General features: G+C 38.2%; 1 protein-coding gene across 1 annotated transcript in view; it reads right to left on the bottom strand.

The window, feature by feature from the left end:
• The window catches only part of DRGX (dorsal root ganglia homeobox), a 36,197-nt gene that overhangs the window by 6,080 nt on the left and 7,400 nt on the right, over nucleotides 1-22,717 (bottom strand). The window contains exons 4-6 of the mRNA XM_063434657.1: nucleotides 18,291-18,392; nucleotides 2,202-2,374; nucleotides 135-238 (exon numbers count right to left, since the gene is read on the bottom strand). Of these exons, the coding sequence (XP_063290727.1) occupies nucleotides 135-238; nucleotides 2,202-2,374; nucleotides 18,291-18,392 (379 nt within the window). The remainder of the gene's footprint in view (nucleotides 1-134; nucleotides 239-2,201; nucleotides 2,375-18,290; nucleotides 18,393-22,717) is intronic.

Raw genomic sequence — 22,717 nt, 5'->3', positions numbered from 1 at the left:
CTAATGGATAACCATATCATGCATACTAAAAGACAATCACATTGATAGAGGGAAAGGTAATATGTGCTTGCATATTTGCACCTTTCCCCAGGTCTCTTTAACAAATAATATATGGTCAACTCTCGAATTCATACCTTTTAGTGAAGCCACATGCGACAGAGCTTGGGCGTAGCTGGCTGTGTTTAGGATGGCTCCAGGCAAGCAGGATGGAAAGAAAGACGTGGCTGGACCCACTGATCTTTCATGAGTCAGGCACCTGTGTTGTAAACACCAAAGAATGGGTACGGTTACCTACTGAACTTGACAACCAACAGCAAACAGTGATATTAGACACATATTTTCTTTAATATGATCACTGGTATCAATAGGAATGTAATGTATTCACATTTTGACTTGTAAAACCTCTCTTTAGTGGCTTGTCTAGTCTATACCAGTTTTCAGGGCATACTAGTGCCCTTTTGTCAGTATCCCTACTGGAGCAGTATGCCTTGTATACTGGGTGGGGAACCACTGATCAAGTCTATTTATACTTGTGAGATGGATGTCAAAACATGAAAAAACTAACTGGTACATAATAAAGAGCCTAATGTTCCAACATTTGATGACATGAAATGAGGAGATCAGTAGATTTATAAATGTGTTTTTTGCTTGTTTAATGGCAATGGTCTTGCGTGCTCTTTGTTTACGTTGCATTGGTCTGTCCATCTTCATTTTGTCTTGCTCATGACTTTAGAACTAAAGATATATATCCACTGATAATAAAGACTTCATCTGTCAAAGTGTTCTGTATGTTATTGCCATATTAATTTATTTTTATGATGGTTTTGGGGCTTCTGACAAATCAAAGATGTAATAAAAATATAAATAAAAAGTATATCGTCTTACATTCAGGACCTGCGCAAGGATCTTTACCTCGCTAGGCAAAAGTATATATAGTCTGTTAGCTTGTTGTGTGTCCAACATCTCCATTAAGACCCTTTCTCCCATAATTTTGCCTCTCTAGTCTTCCCCTCCTATCTCTGTCACATCATTCTCTTAACTCTTTTCCCAACTTTCCAAAAAGTTTTTTATTTTAAACTTCAATCATTGTCATGCAATCTGTTTCCCCTCTACATTAGTCTATCAGACTTTTTTCATCCTAACACAACCATTTCCACTCTTCTCTTCACCAATATAATTTTTTCTCAATCTAGGACTTACTCCATCTCAGCATCCATCTTCTTTACTTGCAGTATGTTTGTAATACTCAATGATAGAGGTAGGGAAGTGTATGATGTGTACCTGCATAAGGGTGTGATAGACTTTGCTTGTAGGGATGTCCAACCATGGCCATGATGGAAGTATAATTATTTTGGTGGGTGGTCTATCGACCCTTCCATATCAATTATTCTTTGGGCAGGGAGGGGAAGATGATTCCAGAGTATCTATGGATGCAGATCACTTGTATTGCTCCATCAAATTCTACATGTCTGCATGAATCTGTAAGCATACTGATTAGACAGCAATGCCCGGAATCAATCAGAAGAGCCAGAATCTAATGCTAACAGTGTTCAGTGTTGCAACCATCAGAGCTGCAGATTGTTTCTTTCCGAACAGAACTCCAGACAAATGCTTAATTAACTTCTTAGAGATGTTCAGACCCTGCCTAGATCTGGGATGTGCTAATCTGCTATGGATCTTCATCCAGTTATCCTCATGAATTATATTCCGAGTCACACGTTATCTGAGGATTGTGCCAGGTGGGTTATTAACAACTGGAGAGCGATCCTACACACGTCCTATAGTTTTAAGCCCATGACAGTTTTCAACTCCTCCAGGTGAATCAATGAACTGAATGCACATGTATGTATCATATATAAACACATATATAATAAAGTAAGAGGACTGAGAAGAAAATATGTGCAAACAAAAAACAGAATTTTATGAACATGGGCACAACAGAATATAAACATAAATAAGACTTAAGAAAGATAACATCTTTCCAAATGAGAGAAATCCTCACCTTTTTCATGTTAAATATATATATTAAAAAAAGGTATAGAGTGTTTCAATATATAAAGAGTATTAGATAGAAAAAGACCACTATTAGCCTTTCTCGATAATTTGCAAACTAATGATTCAGAGCAAGACAGCAGCTCTGGGTGTCATGTTTTGTGCTGAAATACTATTGGCCATATATTCTGGGGAGAGAAGCGTTTTACCTTTGCTGTGAATCCAGGCTGTCCTTCTTGGACCTCGGAGGCTCTCCAGCAGAAGGTGAGCTAAGATTCCTGCTTGGAGAGGTCACCTCTGAATTAGTTTCCTTTCCTCCTTCTTGGTCACAACTGCCACGTTCAGTTTTTCTCCACTTTGCCCTCCGATTCTGGAACCAAACCTGTGGATTGAAGTGAGATCACGACTTTATTAGAAAAATCCTGTGAGTCATGTGAATTTCGGATCATACATGGGTTTACAGAGCAGGCAATGAATACATGTGGCTACTGTTCAAATAGGCTTAACGGTAACTGTCACTTTCTCGGGATTTTTAAAATTAGGTTTACTTATCACTGTATTTAAAATATATGTTTTTCTGGAGGCAGAGGCAAGCCCCACTCTTACAAGCCCAAGAAATACCCACAACCCACAACCTGCTCTGCAGGGCTGCGACACGTGACACGTGACAAGCAGGAGGAGGAGGAAGAAGCGGCAAGTACCCCAATCATGGAGACTCCGCGCTGCCAAACCAGACCGCCTGCAGGGCTTAACTCCTCGACCAGCGCAGGTCCTCTCACGGGCCAGGGGGCAGAAGGGAACCACACCCATGCGAGGTACTGCAATAAGGTGCCCGACTCTCCCTAGCGCACGACTCAGGGGAAGGCCTACTCATGGAACTTACAGAAAGGCTGCAATGGCCACTCTGCATCTCACCACACAGAACACTCACCTGCAACATCCCGAAGGCCTAACCGGACTTCACACATGCCTCCTCCGCCCAAGCACTGATCGACTCTCACCCTGGCAAGAAGTTCAGACCGGTACATTGCAAGCCTGGAGGCTGACTGTTCAGGGGATAGGCTGAAGCTCGGGCAGAGTGGGACTCTGTGGGACGTGTAACATCAGACTGGCTACTTCCAATACTCCCACACTCGCAGAAGGCAACGTAGTCAACCAAACAAAGCCTCTAGACAGCTCCCTAACCTTTCTCTGTCAGTTTACTTTTGTTGACACTTGCTTCCAGTGTTTTTCCATCTTAAGGGACAGTATGCAACATTACCCGTAATGCTTATCTTTATGCTTTATTCTATATTTTACTTAAAAAATTGTGCATTGGTTAATCGCTCCCCACTGTATCTATTGTCTTTGAAAGCAGCGAGAGGAATGCCGTTGGGGTACCACAAGCCTTTTTGTTCCAACCATATGCACTAAAAAAATAAAGAATTAAAATATATATATATATATATATATATATATATATGTTTTTCTTAGATGCAAAACATTAAATTAATGTAGAAAGTTCACATCGCTTTATTCTGCAACTTTCAATCATTGTTATAAGCTCTATTCTTTGTACCTGACAGTTGGCATAAAAAAAATCATACAGAGAATAGGAAAATGAAAAACTGTTTCTATGTCTCCTTTTCATTTGCAATGTTTGCCCTGGCTGTGGTTTGTCTGAACTAGAACATGGTCATTCGAGGGTCATAAACAGTTACTTCAAGCAGTATAACCACTTTAGTAATTTGAAGTGGTCACGGTGGTAGGAGTGTTTATGTGTAGCATTTCTGCTTGAAACACTGAGGGCCGCTGCCCTGCTATTCTGCTCAACTATTTCAAGCTGGACTCCCAAAGCTGTGTGCACCTGGCCCTCTCCCCCCTCTCCCACGGACCGGTGGGGCTGATCCTGGTCCACACCCTGTGGCCCCTACCATGACAGGGACTCCGAAGCCCCACGGTACCATTATACCGTTATCTAAACAGGAGTCCCACTTAAAATCGTCCCACTTTTTGACTTTTGGCGGAAGCTCACTACATGTCTGTGGCAGCTTGTTCAGCAGGAACAAAGTGGTATCCCATTCCAGTATTTGCCAGAAAAGACCCAACGCGAAGCCTGGGCTCTAGCCCTGGGTCGAGCCCACAAGTGGCAAAGATGGTGGAGGTACTGCGGGTCAGCGAACGCAGCACAGTACCAGCCAACACCCATTAGCCCTAGAGGACTTACCCTCATGCCTGGCTGGGTAGCTGGCTCACAGCGTGAAATGTGGCTTCCTCTCCCTGGTATAACCTGCTGCACCTCCCTGATGGGGCCGCAATGCTTGAAGACAGCCAGATTACAGCAGGACTATACAAGGCCTTTAGAGCAGTGTTCTCCAATCCAGTCCTCACAGACCACCAACAGTCCAAAACAAGGAAATACATACATCCTGGACTGTTGGTGGTCCATGAGGACTGGGTTGGGGACCACTGCCCTAGAGGGTATCCGCTGAATTGAGTTCTCACTTCAGCCTTCACATTGCAAACCTTAGTAAGAAATGATTTTAATTTATGTTCTGAGCCTAATCTTATGTTTATATCCTTACTTTAATTTTTCCTATGGCCTTACTATCCAACTACCCACGATGGGGGTCTACGGAGTGTTCACACACTATGCTGATGTTGCAATACCCTGCTCAACGCAACTCATGTGCACTAACCGCCTTATCTATCTCTGAGCTGGCAAGTTTAATTTGTTTTAACGTTTAATTTTTACTTTTTTTTATTAATGTCAGCACTCAGCACTCATTAATCTTGGTCACAGAGGGTTCCTTTTATTATGGTTGTCACATGACATAGCTACCCCTCTCTGATCTTTATCTGTTATGCCACACAAATGGCTCAGGGGTGGGGGCCAGGGGGGAGTACTTTAGGTCCCCCCCTTTATTAGTATATAGGGCCCCCACCCACCGCTCAGGGGTGGGGGCCAGGGGGGAGGGCATTAGGTCCCCCCCTTTATTAGTATTTAGGGCCCCCACCCGATTCTCAGGGGTGGGGGCCAGGGGGGAGGACATTAGGTCCCTCCCCTTATTTTACTGTAGGGCCCCCACCCACTGCTCAGGGGTGGGGGCCAGGGCAGGGGACATTAGGTCCCCCCCTATTACTATTTAGGGCCCCCACCCACCGCTCATGGGTGGGGACCAGGGGGGAGGACATTAGGTGTCCCCCCCCTTATTATAATTTAGGGCCCCCACCCGCCGCTCAGGGGTGGGGGCTCGGGAAGGGGGACCTTTTTTTTCTTTTAACAGTGAGCAGCCACAGGCTGCTCACTGTTTAATAGACCTGCCCCTACTCGCAGTATAGCGAGTAGGGGCATAATTTACTAATACTAAGTAATCTTTACTTAGAGAAAAAAGAAGGATGAAGGATAAGACTACCCTGTAAAAAACAGGCTAATCACCTTCAAGCCACCCCAAAAAGGAGGCGTCTCACAAAAAATAATAAATAACTTTAATGGAAAAAAGAGTAAAAAACTCAAACGGCAAACAAATATCTAAGCCGGGAAGAGGTGACTGTTGGATAACTGCAAAATGTATCCTCATGAGACTCTCAAGACTATGAAACGAAATGTAACATTGGTATGGAGTATTGATACAATTTCAGCAATATAGTTTCCTTGTAACAGTCACCTGGTTCCACATGCTTAATAGTTAAGGGGTAAAAAACTCAAACGGCAAGCAAATGCCTAAACCAGGGATAGGTGCTTGTTAGATAACTGCAAGATGTATCCTATTGGCACTCTCAAGAGTATGAAAAAATGTAGCACTGGTATGGAGTGTGGATACAATTTCAGCAATATAGTTTCCTTATAGCAGTCACCTAATCCCACATGGTTAATAGTAAAATAACAGAAATCGAAAGGATAGAGGAGGGCTTAGTTTAAGAGTGAAAAATAAAGTGTAGTGTAGTCAAATAAATAACCTGATGTAGGTAATAAGTACAGACAATATCGTAATCACTGTAAAACCAAAAAACCACAAATATAGCCCAATCTCCCTTTAAGTCCAATATCAGAGTTTCAAAGTAACTCCGAGGTTTGAGGGGTGTAATATCCTGTTAGAAAAGTATTGTCAGTCTAAAGTACCAAACACCATGGTAGCCCATGGGTAGCCCAACGCGCGTTTCGGCGGTCTCAGCCGCCTTTCTCAAGGGCACAAAGTAAATGTAAATAGAGTGAGAATAGACCGCACTCAGGTTCCCTCCCGGGACTCAATTTAAATGTCTCCTTGTGCCTCCTATCCATCGTGATTGGTCACTGACGACCAATCAAGTAATACCTTTCAATGGGAGGGGTAGGGAGAAATGCGCATGTCACCAGGTGCCCAGTATCGTCTATGCGCATGTCGGAACAAGGGGCTCAGAAGCGCATGTCAGTATCTCTGTGTGCGCGCATGCGCAAGAACTTGTCACCAGGCGCTCAGTATCGTCTGTGCGCATGTCAGAACAAGGGACTCAAATGCGCATGTCAGTATCTCTATATGCGCGCATGCGCAAGAACTTTAACATTGCCGATATATGTCGGCAAGCCGTAAATCAAGCATGCGCTGGAACTTTGAAGAAATACGTGCATATGTCTAGCGACAGGACCTAAAACATAGGGAGTGAGTCGTCCCTTTCTCACTTTGATACTAGTGAGCCGGGTACTGCCATAGGAACTAGTGAGCAGGTTAAAACGACTAAGCCCCATGGTTAAGACCCTAGGGTCCTATATAAGGAGAGTCAGGGGAGAGAGAAAACAAAACAAAAAATATATATATAACAAAGGATCAATAATGATATTCAGTAATCCAAATGTAAGTAAATAGTACAATGAGACTAAAGAAAGGACTTCATGATAAGTTTAAACCTAAATAAATCACACTATGCTGGAAAAAATGAAAAGGAAACAGAAAAAATTATGAAAAATGATGAAAAAATAAATAAATAAATAAATACAATATATATATGAATGTAAATATATGGAGATATATACAAATCGTGCAACCACACCAAACATGTGTATATACAAGTGTCCATTTAGTAAATAAGCAATGTACATGCAGAGTGGATGTATACACATATATATACATTAACAAGTTACTGTTGGAAAAAATCTATTAGAGAAAATTCTTCACGATCAGTATATCAAGGAAATGAGTACACATACCCAATTTATATGTCAGTGGGGTGCAAGTCACATGTATTAACGTGTGTAGGAATATATATATACACACGTGTATACGGATACAAGAATGTACACGTGTGTATATATATATTCCTACACACTTTTCATTTTTTCCAGTTTTTTACTCTTTTTTCCATTAAAGTTATTTATTATTTTTTGTGAGACGCCTCCTTTTTGGGGTGGCTTGAAGGTGATTAGCCTGTTTTTTACAGGGTAGTCTTATCCTTCATCCTTCTTTTTTCTCCATTTGTGCTATATGCAGGGTTATGCCCTTATTTCCACCCCAATAACCCTTTCTCTCTGGGGCTCCCTCTAGGTTTTATACCGAGGAAGCACCCGGGTTTTTTTCTTTTTCTAATCTTTACTTAGTATTAGTAAATTTGGCTGAAAGACCAATTTAGGTCTTTCAGCCTTTTAGTAGATAGCTCCCTAATACCGTGGGAATTAGGGAGTTATCTACTTATTCATTCCTGTCATTACATTGACTGGCCAAGTAACTTACATTTTATATGAATGTATGTTACTTGATTGTTGTAAGTGTTGCAAATGCTTACAGCTGAATCCTGGCTATGTTTGAATACTTTTTATTTAAAATCGTATACAATGTAAAATTTTTCTTCTTTCACTGGGTAAGTATATTAGTACTTAGGCAATACTGTGCTTCGGAACTTCGGCACTTCGGCAACTTCAGAACTTCGGCAGTTCGACACTTCGGAAGTTCGGCATCTTTGCAACTTCGGCACTTCAGCACTTCGGAACTTCAGCAATTCGGACATTCGGAAGTACCCGAATGTCCGAATTGCCTGAAATTCGTCCGAATTCACATTTGGACCGAAACGAATTGCACATGTCTAAAGAATAGTGATCCACAGCTATAACCATCATGTAGAAATAAACCCTTATGTGCAAGTTTAAAATATATAAGTCTCTGGCTATTTCAGGGGCCAAGCGGTGTTTTCATGATTTGTTATAAAAATTAGGCGAATAAAGACTATCAACCACATAGGGGGTTTATTTAAGCAAAGGAGAATTGTGGAGAACTAAAAAGGCATTTGTAAGTACAGTGGAACCTCGGAACTCGAACTTAATCCGTTCCAGAAGGCTGTTTGAGTACCGAGTTGTTCTAAAATCTAATAAAAATTTTCCATTACAATTAATGTAAATTAGATTAACCCGTTCCAGACCCCCAAAAGTACAGCATTTTAACACACATTTTACAGTTTAATAATGCCTTAAATGCATAAGATCATACAGAAAACCAATAAACACAATGGAAATGAAATTAAAATGTAACTTTACTTTACCTGTCTGCTCTGTTTGCTGACAGAATGGAGATGTTTGTCAACAGAATGGAGCTCTATTCGCAGACAGAATGGAGCTCTGTTTGCAGACAGAATGGAGCTCCGTTCGCTTTGTCTAGTGCTAGGAGGCCGATGCGTCATACCAACGAGGTTCCAAAGTGGTACCATCGACGTTAATGCTGTATGAGTTTGTTCTAATACTTAGTTTTGTTCTAATACCGAGACATTGCTTTCTCAAATATTTTGTTTAAATACCGAATTGTTTGAGTACGGAAGCGTTCCAGAACCAAGGTTCCACTGTACTTCTTTTTCTATTCCCTTTTAATGGTGAAACAGACTGTCAGTGTTATTTACTAAAGTGAGACTTCAAAGTAAATTTCAAATTTAAGGTCAAAATAGTTCAACTGTCAAAATTCTATAAGTGAGCCCTGCTTTCAAATTGGCTACTTTAATCTTAAACTTAAAATTCACCTTGAATTATCACTTAACTAAACCTGCATGTGTAATTATTACCAATCTGTAGGATTTTATAGTGCGTGGAGATTTGACAGGCCAAATTTACAGACATAATTGGATAAATCTTAATCTTGGCTGAATTACACATTTTACACATTTATTTCTTCTTTTATCTCTGTTTAGGTCAAAATGATGTGCCTCTAGTCAAATCACTACAATTGACTGTTTAGTAAATACGTCCTTTGGTTTGTAGAATGGACAATAGTGGGGAACAGCTGCTACAGACAATGCATTTTCCATTTTTTCCAGGCATATTTAATGTTCTTTGGCCAGACACGGCCGGTCAGCAACATGTTCCAACTCCAGCACTGAAAATGTTACTGGCACTGTGTCTCCTCATTGTATGGGTGTTTATTAGTTATCAGTAATTAATGATTCTCGTTATTATATTTAAGTAGCCTTTAATCCCACGCATCGGCAATCGCTGAGTAATGAGTATCTTTAGTCTAAATTTAGGTCACTTGAGCAGAAGCTTTGTCTCTTAATTGAGCGAAGGTCGGAGCTAGAAGGATCTTTAATTGAGTTATTTTTCATTATCATATTTTAATGACTTTGTACTGGCGGGCTGGGGAGAAACTCGTTCATTTCCCCATTTAGGGTTTTGTTTGACAACATGAGGCTGTTGTCTGCTGCACATTAATCATCATTGAATGGGTGAGAGGGTACTATATAGAAAGCATAACCCTCCCCCCAACCACTTTTATGCTCAATCGCCTCTTCCTTTCCGCCCATATTCTGGCATGTGTCTCTATGCCAGAGGCTGACTATGGCTTTTTTTGACCAGGTGCATATCCTCATTATGAGTCCAAATATTAATAGCCCTTATAATTTCACCATATAAGCAAGTAGAGATTGAATGTAGTCTGGGGTATTGCAGCACATTGAAATGGGGAATTTAAAATCAGCTGCAGAACCCCCTTGGAGGAAAGGATGTCAATTCCTGCCACTAGGCCGAAGCATTCTGCTTTAATGCAGTTTATCTAAAAAGTGGTTATGTGCATTGGGTAAAATTCTTACTATCTGGGAGATCCACCTATGGGGAGCGATTTATTTATTTACTTTTATATTCACGGACCCGTTATTTATTTATTTATTTTTTATTTTTTATTTATGCAATAAGTCAAATCAATACAATGACAGTATGTGAGTAATAGCAGCAATACAAAGACCCTTCATTAATAGCTTCCATAGAATTCCAGAGAATCCCCTTAACTCATTCCTTGCTGGTTTCTAAATTTCTCTGTGTAGAGACGGACTAGCTCTAATGACAGAAGCAGACTTACTGAAGTAAAGGTAACTTTCATGAAATCTAAGAGATATTTCTGTCTGATAATTTATTTTTGTTGTTGTTGTTTTTTAATTATGATCTCATTAGGCATGACAAACAGCATATGTTCAGATAATACAGATCACCATCGTGCCAGTTTTTAAAGAGTAATAAATCAAGCAGTGTCTGGCAATGGCAAGAGAATGTCCTCATCAATACATACTTACCAGTGAATTATCACTGCAACCACCATAACTACTACATCTCATTGTAGTGGTTATGGTGTCATTATAAGAATAGCTAGTCAAGTTATCAGCTGCAGCTGGACGTTTTGACACTGAACTATTCCTGGCACATAGCTGATGCTCTCATGCGCCCAACGAGACCTAGGTAAGTGTTCAAACAGATTACTTACTCTGGGAGGGCAAAATAACCCTTAGAGAAGGGTGTAGTGGTTATGGTGTTTGCAGTGTTCCTTAATGTTTGATTGTATGCAATTGCTTATACATCAGCTATTTGCAAAAACTGCTACAGTTATAAGCCCCTTAGACATATGCCACTGGGGGAATTTATACCTGTACCATTTACAAATACAGTGCAGACTATACTATCTTTTCCTCTCTAGGACAGGCTTCTAAATAACACAGCAAATTTGCCCAAACCTTGTCTAGATAGAGGTCAATGCAAAAACTCTAAAACTTGGATTGGTTAAATGCAAGAGTGACTATGTGCAAAAACACATCTTGCTTAGTAAGAGATTATGTAACCAAAATATTGTATATGTTCTCAGTAAGGACAGGAGTGACCTTATTCGGAGTCTGTATTGAGTCTCCTTTTGAGGTCAGAAGTGTATGTTCTGAAATAAACCATTCAAAGGGATCTCATTGTTTTCTCTACTATTGACTCTGTATAGAAGAAAATCATCAACACTTTATACAAGCAGCAATGGGCCTGTGCTACATAGGCTAGGTTAGCAGCAAGGAGTGAGATTTCATGGCATTGTTTCTATAAACATCCCCCCTACCCTCTCCAGGCAAGAAAGTATCTTGGAGCACCTATAACCCTAAAGTGCTATAACATTTATCTTCTATGCATGCTATCCAGTGTTATACAGATCAATAGATTATATGGGATGAGGCAGAAATAAATAACGTACCACCTATTCTATAGATGTCAATTAAAGGGTTACTCCAACCACCACAACCACTTCTATTTTTAGAAATGGTTATGTTGGCAGGAATCTGTATGTGTAGCATTTCTGCTTGAAATACTGCACATACAAAGAAATATGCATGTTTGTGAAGGGGGGTAGTTATATCCACAAGACATGTGACTTAATAAAGGCTGCCAAATGTAAATTCTGTGCAAAATGAACCTGCAAGAGGAAGACCAGATCTCCTTTCCCTCCCTTCCTCCATTGGTGCACTTCCTCCCTCCCCTTAGTGCACTCCCTCCCCAGCTCCATATATGGAAAGCTTTCTTATTTTAATTTTGTTTTAATCCCTTCCCCACCTAGTATATCCCCGCTTACTCACTCCCCTCATTAGTTTAAAGTATGCGCATGCACTCTGAGCCAGCGAGAACAGTCCAATCAAATGCTTCTCCGCAGAGAAGCACAGAGAGGGAAGAATTGATACCGCATGAATTTGGATAGGGCATGGAAGATCCTCGCTGAATTCCAGGTAAGTTTCTATTATCTTTTTTTACAAGCTGGACATGATACAGGTGCTCAATAGGGCATTTTAAAATAAAATAAATATATAGTTAAAAAAAAGGGTTTCATAACCCTTTCAGGCCTTATTGTCAGTGGCTTAGTTCTGTAGCAATTGACATTGTACAAAGTTAAAGAAGTCTTAATATACGTTAGAATTATGTATACAATAGCGAAATAATGCACCAAATAAGCAGTTACACAAATTCTGTCAAATGTGTTAAAATTAATTGCACTTGAATTACTTTTTATTTTTAAAATTGACGGAAAAAAAACTTACTTTTCCATTTTGGGTTTATCTCTCACCCCGAAGTGTCATTCTAGCTGGCTCATTTTTTATTTTTTATTTTTTTATAGAAGTGCAGACCTACTTTTTGTGACTGGCAAATGACTTGTTTTAGAGGAGGTTTTTTTTTAGTGATTCTTTTTAATGTATACACCAGTGTGTATCTATTTTATTTGATATTTGATGATTGAGACAAACTGATACTGTTATATATGCCTACATATCTGTCTATCTTTCCATCTAGTTAGCAGAGTAACCTTATTTTAAAGTCAGAAAATGATTCCCTTCAAGAAACATTTTTCATTCCTTTTTTTTTTGTTTTGTTTTGTTTCTCTCATGGTTGAAAACCAGATCTGTAAATTAAGAATTTATATAGGGGGACTCATTTCCTAAATGTTTAATAATTTTTGCACCTGCCCTAGAGAGCCAGATGTCCTTGCAAACTAGATTACACAAACACACACACACATATAAAGCTGCAAAGGGCTTTCTTATGCAAGAATCCCAGCCGCTGGAGAACCAGTGTATATAAGAAGTAGGACTCCGAGCTATGATAATGCTGAGCCTGTTCTGCGAGCTTCTGCATTTTTTATTTTATTATTTTTTTTCCATTGCAAGGAAATAGATGTTCTCTGATGCAATCCAGTACCTTAGAGACGCGGACAAATTAGTGTAGAACATTATCACTAGTTAATTATGAATGACCGATTAATCAAGCTAATCTAATATTCCACATTATGTTGATGTTATTAAAGTGCACGGTGAAAGTGACAGATAGCCTTCATTTGCTCTCAGTGGCCAAATGTTCTCTGCAAACTGATGTCAGGAGCATTTTGGAGACAGAGTGAGGGGGGTTTTGCTGCAATATTTTGTGCTAGGCTATCTCTCTGAACTGATACTGTTACTACCAGAGCACTCAGGAGCAGAAATATGAAAAAGATATCCTACTTCTTTGCATGTAAAGTCATTTTATCCAGTAGGCAATATTCAGGGTTACATTTGCAAACTACCAAATCGGATTTACTTTTTCATCTTTAATCAATTTGCTATATTGCCGAATGACATAACCGCACGAATCTGCCATACAATTTGCAAACCCACAGTCCCAACGAGCGGCATTTCACAGATGAAAAAACTGAAGACATGTCATTGCGCAGGTTGATTTTGCAATAGCAAATCCACTATGGTTGATATAATTGGAGTTTTCGAAGAAGTAAAAAGGCATGACGAAATTATCATACGCATTTCAATTCATAACTTGATTTACGGAATTTCTAAATAAATGCAGAAGTTTCTTCTTCCATACAGAGTTCGAGAAAAATGTTCTTCAGATCATTCTCACTCAGAAATTAAATACTTATTAACCATTAGTCCCAGAGAGGTGAACAAGCCAGTTATTTTAGATATGTTCTCGCCTCTCTGCAACTCAAGAGGTTAAATTAAAACATAAGTAAATGTTAGGTTCACGTCTGGCCAGTTGGTGTCAACACATCTTATAACACAGAGTGCTCTTTGCCTTAATAGGATGATCAACTGATAATGCATGTATTAACAAACTAGCTGCATCATGCTGCATTATTGTACAATTATGGCAAACAGTGGTGGACTAAACTGGTTACAAGCTCATAGACATTCAGGGTTATTCACTAAACAAGCAATTTGTGCAGCATTGCAAACGTAAGACCAAAGACAAAGAGCCAAAACTGAAAAGTATCTGAATTTGAGAGTTTTTCCTGTTTGGCTATTCATGGCAAAATGTCCAATTCCTTTACTATGCTCCCCATATTTCAGATTAACTTAATAAAAGTGTTGTTTTTTTTGTATGTTTATTTGTTTGTTATTTATCCATACGGCACTGATAGCTGTCACCCTGTTGACTTAATTATGGCTGCTGAAACTGCTGCCGCACAGAAGGGGGATTTACTAATTTTAGGCAGTACTGACACAAACTGCTCTGACATAATACACCTTATTGCCCTAATCCTTAAACTAACACTAACTTTAACAGTCACCGTAGACCTAATTCTAACCCTATCCCAGGACTGTCTTAACACATGGGCACACTGGGCAGTGTCCCGGGGGCCCCACAAGCATGGTGGTGCCATAGGCTTTCCAATTTTTCAGTATATTATTCTGGGAGATTTATTCAGAACCTTTATTAAAACATTTAGGTGGACTAATCACCCCAGTATCAGATGTTATCTATACATGCGAACTTGCTGTTGTGAACACATATCTTGACCTTGAAGAAAACAGCGTACACATACTACCGTAATTGAACATAATCAAGACAAAATCAACACTCGTAAAGCTATAATAAAGTTCTTCTAATATTTTTAACAGTCTGTGTCAGTCCCCTTACCCTACTAGCGACTAAACATTTGTGTGGATTAATCTCTGCTGTACAGCATGTTATTTCATGTTTAAACACTGATTTTGTTTGAGGTACCAATAAATATAAGCTTCATTTTATCGATAATTCACATATTTATTCCTGTGAGTTGTGTTGTATAGGCACTGCTTTGCCTGGGGGCCTATAATAAGACAGCCCTGCTCTATCCCTAAATCTAACACACTCACCAAGTCTAAAAATGTAGTATAAAAGATACAAAAAGCATATATTTCTATAGTTCTGAAGACATCCTAGTATGCCATAAGCCTGGAGGTGGCGATGTATCCTATAGTGATAGATATCTATCACCGGAATTAATTACATATTACACAAAACCAGACTTGTGCTCCGTGGTAACACTAAATGTATATATACGGTACTTTAGAAAAGAGGAGTTTTGGTTATATGATTCAACCAAATAAAAAGTTATCAGCCAATTAAAAATACTTACATCAAGTACCAACTTTTACTATGAAGTCCGGTGGGCACCACAATCTATTACATATATACAGCTGAGCATGTAAGGATGAGTGTTTTTAACTACCCTAATAAACTGCGATATTATATTGAATATGTTATGTTATATTAATACTTTGCTTTGTTCTGGTAGTGAATACGTTTTATCTATTACACAGAGCCTGAGCCAGTCTGGAACCCATTCTAACTAACAATATTTATCGCGGTGTTTAATTCTCTCAGTCACAGGGAGCGTAGAGCATACTCTTGGCAAAGGGAGAAACAACGTACAAAAACAGAGTAAACAAAAATAAAAGAAATGCAATATGTGTAAAGAATTATGCTAATGGGTACACATCTAACACCTTACTACATAGTCAAACAATAAAAAAAATAAACATGTCTTTTTGTCTATTTTATTAATTGTCAGATTTTGGTGGGGGACAGCAGTCTTTTACTCAACCCTCTAACAGCGAAAGCTAAAAAAAATAAAAGTATACTCCTTGAATAATATCTACCATATGTGACTATTACTTATTTAAAGGGTTTCATTAAAATATAAGTACATCGGAAAGGGTGGATTAATACATTGAATAGTTTCCAGATGATCTGGCATGGAATACAACATTAATGGAGTTGTAAAACGATTGTTGTAGACATCAGCTTATACTAAATATAGAATTGACGAAGATGTAATAGAGATGATAGGGAAACTGGTTGGCTGGACTTGCACACTATGATTGATTCTGTCTTCAAATTCTATGGGGTTTGTTCTCTAAACAGTCAATTATTTGGAAAATTGCAACATTAACTTCAAAATTGCTGAATTAAAATAAAAATAAAAATGTATGTATGTCCTTATAAAAATCCGTTCAAAGACTGAAACGTTGACAAAACTTATGGTATGTAAATAAAAATGGTTTTAGTGAACACAAGTCCACTGAGTGCGCTTCATCTGCTATTATATATACTTTAACCGGAGGTTTGCACTGTGTTATAGGAATTACCAGGAAAGGTGAAAGGATCTTAAAGGGACTCTCCAGTGCCAGGAAAACATTCCTGTTTTCCTGGCACTGCAGAATCCTGCAGTGCCCCCCTCCCTCCCAACCCCATCCCATGTTGCTGAAGGGGTTAAAACCTCTTCAGTGACTTACCTGAATCCAGTGCTGATGTCCCGCGGCGCAGGGTCAGGCTCCGCCCATGCTCCGCGCGCATTAGACCCCCCCCTTGGAAAGCATTATTCAATGCTTTCTTATAGGGATTCCAGCGATGCTGGAGGTCCTCATGCATAGCGTGAGGACGTCCAGCATCGTTTAAAACACTTTTCGGATTTTAAGAACCCCGGAAGTCCCTCTAGTGACTGTCTGATAGACATCTACTAGAGGAGGACTTAAACCTGCAAGGTAATTATTGCAGTTTATAAAAATTGCAATAATTACACTTGCAGGGTTAAGGGTGATGGGAGTTGGCACCCAGACCACTTCAATGGGCAGAAGTGGTTTGGGTGCCTGGAGTGTCCCTTTAACATGTATAGATTGGAGGTAATGATAGAAACATTTAAATACATAAAGGGAACCACAGTAAAGGAGGAGACTATATTTAAAAGAAGAAAAACTACCACAACAAGAGGACATAGTCTTAAATTAGAGGGGAAAAGGTTTAAAAATATTTAAGTAAGTATTACTTTACTGAGAGGGTAGTAACCGCATGGAATATCCTTCCAGCTGAAGTGGTAGAGGTTAACAGTGAAGGAGTTTAAGCATGCATGGGATAGGTATAAGGCTATCCTAACTATAAGATAAGGATAAGTATTTAGAAAATTGGGCAGACTAGATGGGCCGAATGGTTCTTATCTGCCGTCACATTCTATGTTTCTATGTAATCACAGTTTGATACGACGAGTGCAAAGCACCAACTATTAATCCAGCTTGGATTTTTATACAGCTTGGCTGTTTTGGCCCATTTGTTGCACTTTTCTGTTTTCCTTACCTATTCACTATTAAGTGACTAAGGACTTTTTATTTATGTTTATGACATGATTCAAAAGAAAGTTGGCAAATGATGAATAAGTGACATACTGATTCCTGCATTTATCAAATAACTCAGCAGAACAATAAGGCACAACAGATTAATGGGCATGTTGAGACTATTTAGGATGACAGTATAAATGTTACACTGTTACCCTTGGTATTAAGCAGTTATTAGATGAGTTGTGTTGTCATTTGGGCTGCAACGCAGTCAGAATTGTGCGGTCACAATTTTTTAACATACTTGTTGGTTTTAACTGAAAGTATTGAAAATCTAAATATTGGAACCTGCCTCATTCCTTTGTAACTTGCTAGCTTAGAAACTCATTATTTTTCAATTTCTTTCATTTCTCAGCAGGATCAAACCCCTCCTCCACACACATTTTAAAATAAATTCATATCCGTGCACCCGACTACCTCTCTCATACCGTTTGGACTCGAAGGCCGAGTTGGACATCTACAAGTTTATGAACTAAATGAGAATTGTTGGAAATTCAAAGTGAAGTCAAAGCCAATTTCAAATTTAAGGCCAAAATAGCCAATTTTTCCAGTTTGGCTTCTTTAACCGGAATTTGAAATTTACTTTGAATCCCTAACAATTCTAACATTAGAACTGACAATTCACAAGCTTCTGCTGTGGTTAGTCACATTGAGAGACATTAATAGACTGCAGATACAAGCCATGCCCATTGTAACCCTTTTGAGAAAGAAAATAAGAAAATCTCATTATTCCATTCGATTTCTAAAATGCAAAGGCTTCATTCTTCATTTTCCTGGTCTCTTCTGATCTTTCTAGAATTCTTCCACTATATCATTCCACTATATCATTCTCTAACGCCTCGGCTAAAAGATTATTCCATGCATCTACTACAACTTGCATTAAAGTATTTCTAAATTTATTTTTAAAATGCCTGTTCACTTTTATACAAAGCACTGTACGATTTATTGGCAACATATAAATAGATAAATAATGATGATCAAACAAATTTATCTTTACCAGTAATGCACTACTATAAAATTCAAATGCAAATTCTACAAGACTATCGTTACATAGTCCTAGTTCTGTATTTTTCTTTTTCAATGACACACAGGCCCTACACTTCGCTAAATCAAAAATGTCTTCTGTGATCGCTCTTTTACAATTTTAAGGTGCTTCTTACCTGTACTCTAGCTTCTGTCAGGTTAATTTTCATGGCCAGCTCTTCTCTGGTGAACACATCGGGATAATGTGTCTGAGCGAATACTGCTTCTAAGGCTTCCAGCTGCAAGGAAACAGTCGGTTATCAGCAGAGCGAGAATAACTGTCTAATTACAAAGACATTTCAAAGCTAAACAACACAGGGTGATCCTGGTAGGAGAGAGTACCGGGCACAAGGGGTGGATTTGAACAAGGTGGAGTTTAACCATCTCTCGTTACATTAGTGAATCAGACCAGTCATATTACTACTACACATTGAACAAGACACACAAAACGTCATAATTGGTATGTCACAAAAAATAATGTCAAAATGGCCAATGAATTAGCCTTAGTTGCATTGAACGCAGGATAAGCAACGGTAAACTGTTCACTTAACAGAGTATGCAAAAGATAGTCAAAGCTCTCTCTCTATCCAGTTACAGATCAAACACACAAAACAAACACAGTCAAATTATAATTATAATACACGTAGATCTCATCACTGGTTATTTTGACTCATTAAACTGTATTAAGCAAAAAAGGTAGCAGATGAGTAAAATAGAAAACAGCTTTCTTGCATATATAACAGGGTACCATAGTTTTTTTCTGACCATTAGACCATAGTGATATCATTCCAGGCCTATGCATGTAAATATTTGTGTGTGTATATAATTACTGCTACTCAAGCAGCGGGTGGCTAAAGCTGCCCCAATGTTTGCAGTACAGACACTAATGAGTGTTTAATTGATTAAGGAGATGTGATATTCTCTGTTGTGCCGATGTACCAGAATATAGAAGTTGGATTTTCTTTAAATGTTTTTTTTCCCAAGAGGATGCATAGTATATATATATATTTATTTTTTTTCATTTACACTCATAGAATTATTAACACATATTGTTAGCAAAAACACTTGCACTGTACAGATTACATGGGATATCCTATCCAGTCGCTATAGTGTGTATGTAAATATGTAGCTAAATAATGATTGATCTGTACCCATAGCCATGAGATTGCTGTGAGCTTCTGTTTTATATTTTAAAAAATGAATTCTATATAACTAAAATATATACACATAACTGTTGTGTATCAAGTTGGACCTTGAGAAGTCTGCTTTGTGCACAGAAATTACAAGAAATCACGTTTCAGCAACTATCCCAGAATTCCAAGCTCGACATGCAAATAAGCACATATTTCCACTTGTAAGCCAGTTCTAAAAGTTACATAGTTACATAACTGAAACGAGACGTGTCCATCAAGTTCAGCCTTTCTCACATTAGATTTTTGCTGTTGATGCAAAAGAAGGCAAAAAACCCAGTCTGAAGCGTTTCCAATTGTGCAACAAACTAAGAAAACAATCCTTCTTGACCCCAGAATAGCAGTCAGAAATCTCCTTGGATCAAGAAGCTGTTACCCCACTAATTATATAGGTTTCCTTAACCCCTTAAGGACCAAACTTCTGGAATAAAAGGGAATCATGACATGTCACACATGTCATGTGTCCTTAAGGGGTTAAACATGAACTATTGGGATATTTGAGGATTGGTTCAATGAGGTACTAATACAGAAGGTTTGCCATAATAAACCGTGACACCAAAGGCCAAGTGTTTTATAAATGCCTGTAGAACGCAGAAATTGCATAATTTTCTCAATTCTTATGTATCTGTTATTTTACATTATGTTTATAGGCTAGAGTTTGTAAGTTAGGGTTGAAGTTGGGGTTGGTGTTAGAATTAGGGTTAGCATTAACTTTTAACCATTGACTGGTGTTGCGAATTGAGGTAGTGTAATTGTACGATGGTAAAGCTGTTATGGGTTAGGGTAGTGTGGGGATTAAGAGAAGGAGTTCATTGTTCGAGCAACATTGGAAGATGCCCAGCTTCTGCCCAAGATTAGTGGCAGTAATAGTCCTGGGAGGCAACTGTTTCATCTGACGCCATCAATTTAGCTTGGTAAAGAGCTAAAATAATATGGAGGAAACTGCTGCTCAAGACTGTAACTCCCACTAATCTAAACTGCAGGGCCCTAAACTGCACAGACCTAAACTGAGGATTGTTCCTTGTTCATTAGGAGGATTAACGCCACTGATGATGTCACCAATAATAAGTAAAAATTCTTGGTTAAAAGGCCAACGTGATCCAGTAAGTTTTGGTCTACATATATCCCAAATATATATAGTTTTGATTGATATGATGGATAGATTAGAGAAAGATAGGGACTCGGAGAGGGTCAGATAGGGTAAGGAGGTAGGGCTTTGATAGGCAGAGGAGTAGGGTATCTTTTTGTCACCTAGATAAAGGCAGGGTTAGGGTAGGGAGAGCTCTTAGGGTAAGGTGAGTGTTAGGCTCAGGGTGAGTTAGGACCATATAGAGTGTTTCTACAGACAATTAGATCCCCTAGTTCTTCCTGCCTACTATACGTTCTCTATATACCATTTAGATTCAGTTATCTGCTCCTATCCCTTTTTTATTTTTTCATTTATTGTTTATTAAGTGTTACAAAATGTAAAAGGAATTGTATTTTACAGAATGTAAAACTGTGTGAGAGTCCATACAGATGTTCAAACAGCTACTAGATGCATACTTGCAAAAACAGAATATTCAAGGATATAATCTTTCAATGTAGGGTAATAACTGCTTGATCCAAGGATAAATCTGACTGCCATTCTGGGGTCAAGGAATTTTTTTCCTAGCTTGTTGCAAAATTGGAAGTGCTTCAAACTGTGTTTTTCTGTCTTCTTTTGGATCAACAGCAAAAAACAAATGTGAGGAAGGCTGAACTTGATGGACGCAAGTCTCTTTTCAGCTATGTAACTATGTAACTATGTAACTATGTGATATGTACAAATGTTTTGTTAATGTAATTTCTATAAATATATTTTTGATTATTTTGATTTTTTCATTTGTCTGTTGAACGCATTTAAGTATTGTTTGCACTATATATATATATATATATACTGTTCAATGCAATGCTGGTATGTTTGGTATGTTTTATAAGTTGCTGCATTACACTGGGCAAATATCCAATTGTGGTTATGTTAGCAATCTAGGACTTCTGCCAAATTCATAGTTGATATATTTTCAATAACATTATTTTTACATTATGTTTGACCCAAGTGCTGGAGAGATTGATAGATGCACTTCATTTATAATTGTAACAATGTGGATAAGGCAATTTCATTCTGTTTACTTATAATAATAACAATCTACTAATACAGCACGGTTTTCCCCTTAAATGGGATTCAAAGTGCTTGCAGCACGCTCCAGAACTGAATGAGCAGCTGATAAATAGATCTTACTATTTTCCATGACAATAATACTCATTTTATTGATCTCAAGTGTAGAAAGGTTGTGTTGGCCCTGCCAAGAATACAACTTGCAACCATGAAGCTTGAACAGCTTGTACAGTTGATACATTATAAAAACTATATATATATATATATTTAATCTGTACATTTAATGTAATGCAAAAAGCTAAACTGTTTTAGAATATAGGGCAGATCCATGAACATTCCAAGAAGACAAAAGTACAATTGTGACTGCATATGTTCTTGAGCATAGGTTTAACATAATAACTGCGAGAAATAATATCCAGCATTAGTGTAAGTAAAAAAGTAAAAAAGCAAAAATTGTGCATTTATTTTTCGATCAACGAGTAATGTTATAATTGCATGACACACCATATACAGACTATAAGAAAAGTAAAACGAAATTTTAACTTGTTCGTTTGTTCGTTTGCGTTCTAAAGAAAAACATAAAATTATCTGAACATATATATTTTCAATATTAATTACAAAGGCAAAACGATGACTAAAGGTAAAACGGTGAGTACAGAGACAAAAATAGCATTTTTATTTCTACATACCCGTTATTATAAACCATTTCAATTACTAGCAGTGTATACCATTAAGCCATGAGTCAACTGATGCCTTGAAAGCATAGGGGGTCTATTAAAACAACAGGTTTCAGTGGGTTGACATCTGGCTAAACTGGCTATGACATTTTGACTCAAGAAGCAGAATTGGAAGAAAAAAAAAAACATATTGACTACAATGGGAGATTTTATCCTAGCTATTTGGGCCAGAATGTTGCAAGTTAGGTTGTGAGCTCACTATAACTAGCTTGGTAGTAATTACATTAATTATCTATGCGTGGTTGCAACCCTAAAGGCCCGAAGAAGGGCAGAGATCAGAGTGCGTGTTTTTTTTCTATCATTATCATGTTTATGTCATATTTTATTTACTTTGCTGTTTATATTACATTAGATCTATCAATAGCCATTTCATATGAATGCATTATAAATGTATATTCTGAAGATACATATCACAAACTGTTTTTATTTGTGTTTGGATTGGCCTCATGAGAATGTGCAGCTTTAAATCTAATGACAATAATATAATTTCGTGAGGAATT

Source organism: Pelobates fuscus, chromosome 10 (genome assembly GCF_036172605.1).
Source record: "Pelobates fuscus isolate aPelFus1 chromosome 10, aPelFus1.pri, whole genome shotgun sequence".
Classification (NCBI taxonomy): domain Eukaryota; kingdom Metazoa; phylum Chordata; class Amphibia; order Anura; family Pelobatidae; genus Pelobates; species Pelobates fuscus.
The sequence above is the reverse complement of the archived record's forward strand: the minus strand, read 5'-3'. Positions and strand labels throughout refer to the sequence as shown.